We start from the raw sequence: 9,783 nt of genomic DNA on the forward strand, positions 1-9,783 counted from the left end.
ATCCTTGTAAATCTTTTCTGAACCCTTTCAAGTTTCACAACATCTTTCTGATAGGAAGGAGCTTTACAGAATGTTTATGTAAGAAAACATTTCTTAAAACATAAATCTTCTATTCTAAATAATCATTTAAAACCTGTATATATTGCAGCACAGAGAAGAAACATAGAACTGATACTTCTTATACTAAAACATGTTTATGCCTCTGTAACTAATAGACTGTTGTCATCTGTATAGCTTGATCGTAGTTTTTGTATGTATGTTCCTCAAGGATAAAGGATGAGAGTATCTGTAGGCACACAACATCATCATCCAGTATTCTTAGCTCAGCTAAGTCAACTTGGAGATTATCCTTAAATCTACTCTGTTTAGTTATCATTTTAATTCTTAAAACATCGTAATACAAACCCAGGACGACAAAGTGATAAACATCAGTACACACTTACCAGATGTTTCTGTACTATCTGTAACCTCAAAAGAGCCCTCAGCCTGAAATAAAAAACAAAATAACAGCGATTAATGATTGAGTCAGACTTTCAGATTATTTACCAGTTGACAACTGAAAAGTTCAAGACTCAGAGGGATAAACCTTTGTTAGTCAAATGCATCTAGAGCTGGGAGAGAGGGCAGTAATGTTAGTAAATAGAACAGAGATAGCAATCAGTTGTGGTTTAATTCAATGATAGAAGGGGCCCAAGAGGCTTAATGGCCTGCTCCTGCTTTTCTCCCATTCTAAACATTCTTAGAAGCGTACAGTGATCATGGATTACAACAAATGCCTGTGTGTGCCTCCTAATGTCTCACTCTTCTGGTACCTTGTGGTATTTGGCACCTCTACCAGTATGTGCCACTGGGTAAGGATGTATGGGATAATTCACTGCCATCAATCAATCTCGATTATCCGGCATTCGATTAACTGAATTTCGGATTATCTAAACAAGATAATAAGGTCCCGATGCTTGGCTATGTTATCCGGCATTCAATTAACCGAATAATATACTCCCCGCCCGTGTCCTTTGGATAATCGAGGTTTTTCTGTACTACCATGGGATCTTTTGTGCCCACCTGAGGAGACACGAGGTCTTTGATTTAGCATCTTGTCTGAAAGATGACAAGTCCCAGAGTTGCAGCTTTAATTCATTACAATACTGTACACTGTCAAGCTAGATTTTATACTTGGATCTCAATGTGAACCTCCAGACTCTGACTCCTGTAAGACTTACATCATTGAGCTACAGGTGACACCATATCACCAAACAAGAGTAGGCCATTTGGCTTCTCAGGACTGCTCTGCTAATCTGATTGCAACCTCAAACCCAGTCTCATCTACCTCTGATAACCCTTCATCTTCTTGCTGAAACAACAACCTATCTACCTCTCTTAAAAATATTCAAGGCATCTGCTTCAACAAGTTTGTCTGGAAGACAATACAAAAGACTAACCACCCTTAAAGGAATTAAACTTCCCCTCATCTCGATTTTAAATGGCAACCGCTAATGTTTTGACCCCTCGTTCTTGATTCTTTCACAACAGGAAACATTCTCCCCACATTTATCCTACTGGGCCAATGGGCTGAGAAGTGGCAGATGGAGTTTAATTCAGATAAATGTGAAGTAGTGCATTTTGGAAAAGCAAATCTTAGCAGGACTTATACACTTAATGATAACGTCCTAGGGAGTGTTGCTGAACAAAGATACCTTGGAGTGCAGGTTCATTGCTTCTTGAAAGTGAAGTTGCAGGTGGATAGGATAGTGAAGAAGGCATTTGGTATGCTTTCTTTTATTGGTCGGAGTACCGAGTACAGGAGTTGGGAGGTCATGTTGCGGCTGTACAAGACATTGGTTAGGCCACTGTTGGAATATTGCATGCAATTCTGGTCTCCTTCCTATCGGAAAGATGTTGTGAAACTTGAAACGGTTCAGAAAAGATTTACAAGGATGTTGCCAGGATTGGAGGATTTGAGCTATAGGGAGAGACTAAACAGGCTGGGGCTGTTTTCCTTGGAGCTTTGGAGCTTGAGGGATGAGCTTACAGCGGTTTACAAAATTATGAGGGTCATGATAGGATAAATAGACAAAGTCCTTTCGCTGGGTTCGGGAGGTCCAGAACTAGAGGGCATAGGTTTAGGGTGAGAGGGGAAAGATATAAAAGAGACCAAAGGGGCAACTTTTTCACACAGAGGGTGGTATGTGTATGGAATGAGCTGCCAGAGGAAATGGTGGAGGCTAGTAAAATTGCTTCATTTAAGAGGCATTTGGATGAGTACATGAAAAGGAAGGGTTTGGAGGGATATGGGCCGGGTGCTGGCAGGTGGGACTAGATTGGGTTGGGATATGTGGTCAGCATGGACAGGTTGGACCGAAGGGTCTGTTTCCTTGCTGTACATCTCTATGACTCTATAAAAACCCAAGACTTTAAAATAAAATAAAGAGCTGTGAATGCTGGAAATCTGAAACAAAAGCAAAACTTGCTGGAGAAACTGAGTAAGTTTGTCAGCAGCTGCAGAAAGCAGAGTTAACATTTTGAGGCCAGTGATCCTTGTTCAGAACTGTTAGTAGCGAGGAAAAGGTGGTAGGTATGCTGAAGATGGGGGTAGGGAAGGAGAGAGCAGGTAGAAGGGAAATAGAGCTCAGAGAAAGAGGGCAGCATGGTGGCTCACTGGTTAGCACTGCGGCCTCAGAGTGCCAAGGACCCGGGTTTGATTCCAGCCTCGGGTGACTGTCTGTGTGGAGTTTGCATATTCTCCCTTTGTCTGCATGGGTTTCCTCCCGGTGCTCTGGTTTCTTCCCACAGCCCAGAGATGCAGGTTAGGTGGAGGTTAGGTGGATTGGCCATGCTAAATTGCCCATAGTGTTCACAGATGTGTAGTTGGGGTGTAAATGTAGAAGAATGGGGTTGCGTGGAATATTCTTTGGAGGGTCGGTGTGGACTTGTAGGGCTGAAGGGCCTGTTTCCACACTGTAGGGATTCAATTCTATTAAAAATCCCGATTAAAAAGAGAGAACAAGTTAGGCAGACAAATGGATGGATGATAGCGTGCTCAGTACAAAGAAAAGCTGACAATGAAGATGATAAGTAGGTGTGAATGAGTTAGTTGGACTGAAAGCAGCCCATGTTATGATGGGGCCTGGGGCGTGAGGGCAGGTAAAGTACGTAGAAGTGGAGTTCGGGTTCTAAAATTATTGAACTTGACATTAAGTCCCAAAGGCTGCAGGGTCCCTTAGTGGAAAAAGGGATTCTGTTCTTCCAGCTTGCACTGAGCCCTGCTGGAGGATTAGAGACACTGGAGTCTTGTTGGAGACCAAACTGTGAGCTCATCCACACTGGGGAGACAAAACGCAGAGTTTTGTCAAATGTCTACGCTTTGTCCACAAAAAATGACCCCGAGTTTCGTTGCCTGCCACTTGAACATACCACCATGTTTCTTGGCTCATGTTTCTGCCTTGGGCTGGCAAAGTGCTCCTATCCCCACCCCACACCCTGAATTCAGCATAAATACCACCTTTTTGTAATTAGTATCAATTTTGAACAAGTGCTATTGGACTTAAGATGCTTTTGCCCACATCTTTTCATCCCTTTAGCGCTAAGAACTATGTCTAACTCCATGAAAATATTCAATGTTTTGGCCTGAAATGGCTTCTTGGGAAGCAAACTCCACAGGTTTACAACTCTCTGGGTAAAGACATCTCTCCTCATCTCAAACTGAAATGGCCTACCCTGTATCTTTAGATTACAGTTTTTTATTATAGAGTCATAGAGATGTACAGCACAGAACACCCCTTAGTCCAATCGGTCCATGCTGACCAGATATCCCAACCCAATCTAATCCCACCTGCCATCACCCAGCCCATATCCCTCCAAACCCTTCCTATTCACATACCCATCTAAATGCTTTTTAAATGCTGCAATTGTAATAGCCTCCACCATTTCCTCTGGCAGCTCATTCCATACCCGTAACACACTCTGCATGAAAAAGAAGTCCCTCTTATATCTTTTCCCTCTCACCCTAAACCTACGCCCTCCAGTTCTGGACTCCCCCACCCCAGGGAAAACACTTTGTCTATTTACCCTATCCATGCCCCTCATGATTTTATAAACCTCTATAAGGTCACCCCTCAGCCTCTGACACTCCAGGGAAAACGGCCCCAGCCTGTTCAGCCTCTCCCTATAGCTCAAATTCTCCAACCCTGGCAACATCCTTGTAAATCTTTTCTGAACCCTTTCAAGTTTCACAACATCTTTCCGATAGGAAGACCAGAATTACACGCAATATTCCAATAGTAGCCTAACCAATGTCCAGTACAGATGCAACATGACCTCCCAACTCCTGTACTCAATACGCTGACCAATAAAGGAAAGCATACTTCTTCACTATCCTATCTACCTGTGACTCCACTTTCAAGGAGCTATGAACCTGCACTCCAAGGATTCCATCTGCCACTTCTCAGCCCATTGGCCCATCTGGTCAAGATCCCATTGTAATCTGAGGTAACCTCCTTCGCTATCCACTACACCTCCAATTTTGGTGTCATCTGCAAACGTACTAACTATACCTCTTATGCTCACAACCAAATTATTTATATAAATGATAAAAGTAGTGGACCCAGCACTGATCCTTTTGGCGCTCCACTGGTCACAGGCCTCCAGTTTGAAAAACAACCTTCCACCACCATCCTCTGTCTTCTACCTTTGAGCCAGTTCTGTGTCCAAATGGCTAGATCTCCCTGTATTCCATGAGATCTAACTTTGCCCACCCAGTCTCCCATGGGAACCTTGTCGAACGCCTTACTTAAGTCCATATAGATCACATCTACCACTCTGCCTTCATCAATCCTCTTTGTTACTTCTTCAAAAAACTCAATCAAGTTTGTGAGACATGATTTCCCACGCACAAAGCCATGTGGACTATCTCTAATCAGTCCTTGCCTTTCCAAATACATGTACACCCTGTCCCTCAGGATTCCCTCCAACAACCTATTTTTCTAATCAACTGTTCAGAGGTGTTATTGCTAGGTGATGTCGCCTAGCCAGGAGACGAAACGTTTGCAACTAAAACTTCCAGCTCGGCCAACAGAACCACAACAACGAGCACCCGAGCTACAAATCTTCGCACAAACTTTGAAGACAGGATTGAACTTTGCCTCCCAGTCCAGAGGTAGGGATTCTTTAGGTTGTAACCCTGGTTCTAGACTACCAGTCATCGGGCACATGTTTCCTGCATTTACCTTGTCTAGTCCTGTGCTTGAATCCTCTTGCTTGAAGGCCAATGCAGGTATATCATCTGCCTTCTTCACCACCTGCTGGACCTGCATGCTCATTGTCTCTTGTTATACCTCCCCCTTTTCCAATCTACAATTCAAATAATAATCTGCTTCCTGGTTTTTGAATCCAAAGTGGTTAACCTCACATTTTTCCACATTTGCCATGCATTTGCCCACTCACCCAATTTGTCCAAATCACACTGAAGCATCTCAGCAACCTCATCACAGCTTACTCTCTCACCCAGCATTGTATCATCTACAACTTGGCAATATTATATTTCAGTCCTTCATCTAAATCAAGAATACAGAGGAACCTCAATTATCCAGCATTCAATTAACTAAATTTCAGATTAACTGAACAAGATTGCAAGGTCCCAATGCATGGTTAACTATGTTATCCGGCATTTGATTAACCGAACAAAATACTTCTTCACCCTCCCCCCCCTCAAATGTCCTTCGGATGATCGAGGTTCCTCTGTGTATATAGTGAATAGCTGGGGTCCAAATACTGATTCCTGCAGTACAAGGCTCAGTACTGCCTGCCATTCAGAAAAATATTGTTTCATGCCTACTCTGTTCCCTGTCTGCATACTAGTTCTTTATTCATGTCTGTACACTATCCCAATCTTTAACTTAACTTCATTTTACAGTGGTGACTCCGGAATCCAAACGCCCTATTGTTCAAACAATTTGGAATCCAAACAATTATTTCGAGAAAATTTTGCCCTAAAATCCGAACACATTTTCAGAATCCAAACACCATGTACCGTTCAGGTCGCACATTGTTTGTTCAGTTCGTCCCGGGAAGTAGTCGTGAAAGCATCTCTCGTGAATCCATCACTAGTTTACCTCGTGTTTTCACCTTGATTTGTGCTATTTTTTTTTAATTATCACCGTTATGCATTCACCATGGCACCCAAGAAGAGCAGTGAAGCAAATAAGTGCATTCACCATTAGCACTCCTCACTTAGATAAATGAAGTTATTTTCATGTTAGTACATTTATTTCTTGCTTTTATTATTATTACTTGATATTTAGGTCACTTACTCATCTTATTTTATCTTCACCAAGTGTATTTGCAGTTAAAAGTGTCTTGAAAATGTGTTTTTTTTGGGTTCAGAAACAGATTAATTCACTTTCCATTATTTCTTATGGGGAAAATAGTTTCGGATTCCGAACTTTTCGCAATCCGAACAGCCTCCTGGAACGAATTAAATTCGGATTCCGAGACACTACTGTACTTGCTAGTTTCGTTTGCTGGACCATATCCAAAGCCTTCTGCAAGTCCAAGTAAACCAAATCCAGTGGTTCACTCTTATTATTTCTACGAGCTAATCTTTAAAACTTTCCAGTAGATTTGCCAAGCATGATATCCCTTTCCAAAATCTATGCTAACTCTGTCTGATCCTGCTACTGTTTTCCATTTTATAATGGCCATAAGCATTTTCCCCACTACTGACATCAGGGTAACTGGTCTATAATTTGCCATTTTCTCTCTACCTCCTTTTTTCAAATAGTGGACTTACATTAGCTACCCTCCAATCCAAAAGACTGTTCCAGAGTCTATAGCATCTTGAAAGATGACCACCAATACATCCATAATTTCTACGGGCACTTCCTTAAGTACTCTGGGATATAGATTATTGGGCCTTAGTCAGCCCTTATTCTCATCAACCTCCCTAATACCGTTTCCCTATGAATATTGATTTCCTTCAGTCCCTCCCTCTCACTACAAACCGAGTTCCTGACATTTCTGGGACATTATTTGTGTCCTCTTTTATGAAGAGGGAACCAACAATTTAATTGGTTGTCATCTCTTTGATCCCCATTATGAGTTCCTCCGTTTCTGACTATAACAGACCTACATTTGTCTTAACTAATGTTTTCTCTTCACATATCTGCAGAAGCTTTTATAATGAGTTTGTATGTTCCCGCAAGTTTACTCTTCTACTATATTTTCCCCCCACCCCCAATCAATCCCTTTGCCCTCATTTGTTGAAATCCAAACTGCTCCCAATCCTCAGGTTTCTTGCTTTTGTGGCCAATTTGTATGCCCCTGCCTTGGATCCCTACAATCCATAATTTCCCTTGTTAGTCATGTTCAGGCTAGAAACATTACATTCATAGGCACATTGCATCTAGGCTAATCTTCCTTCCCCCAAAAGATATTTGGGACCAGATGTACACTTATAAGTTTCAAAGTTAGTAATGGCGCTCATTAAACTGAGATTAGCTTCGTATTCCAGATCTATTCATCAAACTTCAAATCCACCAGCTAATATGAAATCTGAACCCAGGTGCACAGAGCATTAGCTGGGCCACTTGTTCTTAAATGTATGTATTTTAGCAGATTTTATATTATTTTAATCTTGCATCTGTCCACACTTCACATCAACAACAGTTAACAAACTGGTACCACATCTTTGTCAATTATATCTTGTTACAAATTTCTAGGCATTTTGGCAAAACTAACTTTGTTCAGAGTTTAGCAATATATCTTACTTATTAAAAAAGGTGGCACTGATATTACTTCAGAGCTCATCTTAAAGCGTGGCAAACTTCATTCTAGCTATCTCTTACAGTGGGTGAATAACAACAGGTTAAACAGTGGCACATTAAATACAAAATAGGGTAGGGCTATTTAAAATAATCCACAAACTTGTTCACCACTCCAGGTAGAAAGTTGTCAAGTGGCCAAATTATGTAACTACAGTAAATTGAGAGACTTAATGTCACGGGGACACCATCACCTTCAGGTTCTCCTTGAAGTCAGACATCATCCTGACTTTCATAAATATCATTCATTCTGGAATGCTAAATCAAGCCCTTATTTCTCATACTACCATTGTAGTACCAACATTATGGGAACAGCAACAAACCGAGAAGCCTCAGCACCATCTTTTCAATAATGACATGAAATGGGCAATAAATTCAGCATTGCCAATGCTGGTTACATGCCCAAAGCAAATAAAAGACAAAGTTAAATTCGGCAAAACAGCCAGAAATTTGGAACAGGATAAAATTCACAAAAAGTTTAACAAATACGTTAAGTATTACAGATGCAAAATTAGTTCAGATGCACGACTTACTATCATCCAACACAGTGAACTTTGAAAATGTCATGTGCCTACTCTTTAGAATTCCCTAAAACTCTCCAATCTCCCTCCCAAATTAAATATTCTGAAAGTAGCAAGTTTTAATCACTTCCCAATTCTCAGGCGAGAACTTAGCTTTTTTTTCCCTTCAGTTGCAAGTTTTGGGTCATTTCCTCTGTTAATAGCACTAAACATACATAAGGCGCTTACATTGATAATCACTGCAGCATTTTCCACTCATTAATCATGTACACAGTTGGTTGTAAAATATTTTTCCTGTAATATTTGATGTGCTATTTTGTGCTTCCTGAATGCACCGAATGCAGTACGAAACCATTAACAGTGGTTGTCCATTTCACCTTCTGACAATATTATGGGAGTAGTATCACTGTTTTATTACAAAAGCAAAATGCTTTACTGGACACTTTGGGGATGCTGACAATCTGAAGCAAATACAGCGAACGTTGAGCAGGTCTGACAGCTTGTGGAGAGGAAAACAGGGTTAGCGTTTGAAATCCATGATGCCTCCTCATAACTGTTAAAAATCACACAACACCAGGTTATAGTCCAACAGGTTTAATTGGAAGCACACTAGCTTTCAGAGCGACGCTCCTTCACCAAGTGATAATGGAGGGCTCAATCCTAACACAGAATTTATAGCAAAAATTTACAGTGTGATGTAACTGAAATTACACATTGAAAAATTGATTGTCTGTTAAGCCTTTCATCTGTTAGAATGCAGTGATAGTTTCACTTCTTTCATGTGTAAATCACAAAACCTTTTTTTTACAAAAGTTGTATTCTCGGGTTAGCTGTTAACAATGGTGATAGCTAGACAATATGTTGAAGATGTTGGCCCCCTGTGATCTCTATCTATGCCATGATGTTTAGATTGATTCTAACCTAAAAAGTGAGATAACGAAGTTTTACATAAATTCATGCAGTTTTTGAGTTCAGAATGCATTCATGTAGAACTCTGAGCTCAAAAACTGCATGAATTTATGTAAAACTCCAATATCTCACTTTTTAGGTTAGAATCAATCTAAACATCATGGCATAGACGGAGAACACAGGGGGCCAACACCTTCAACATATTACTGCTCCTCGGATGCTGCCTGAACTGCTGTGCTCTTCCATCACCACTAATCCAGAATCTGGTTTCCGGCATCTGTAGTCATTGTTTTTACCTTCAACATATTGTCTAGCTATCACCATTGTTAACAGCTAACCCGAGAATGCAACTTTTTTAAAAAAAGGTTTTGTGATTTACACATGAAAGAAGTGAAACTATCACTGTATTCTAACAGATGAAAGGCTTAACAGACAATCAATTTTTCAATGTATAATTTCAGTTACATCACACTGCAAATTTTTGCTATAAATTCTGTGTGTTAGGATTGAGCCCTCCACTACCACCTGATGAAGGAGCG

At 40.8% G+C, this 9,783-nt stretch overlaps 1 protein-coding gene across 1 annotated transcript in view; it reads right to left on the reverse strand.

Annotated features, from left to right (window-relative positions):
- Positions 1 to 9,783, reverse strand: part of hibch (3-hydroxyisobutyryl-CoA hydrolase) — a 123,715-nt gene that overhangs the window by 113,059 nt on the left and 873 nt on the right. The window contains exon 2 of the mRNA XM_043692857.1: positions 444 to 486. Coding sequence (XP_043548792.1) covers positions 444 to 486 — 43 coding nt within the window. The remainder of the gene's footprint in view (positions 1 to 443; positions 487 to 9,783) is intronic.

Source organism: Chiloscyllium plagiosum, chromosome 7, assembly GCF_004010195.1.
Source record: "Chiloscyllium plagiosum isolate BGI_BamShark_2017 chromosome 7, ASM401019v2, whole genome shotgun sequence".
Taxonomy (NCBI): domain Eukaryota; kingdom Metazoa; phylum Chordata; class Chondrichthyes; order Orectolobiformes; family Hemiscylliidae; genus Chiloscyllium; species Chiloscyllium plagiosum.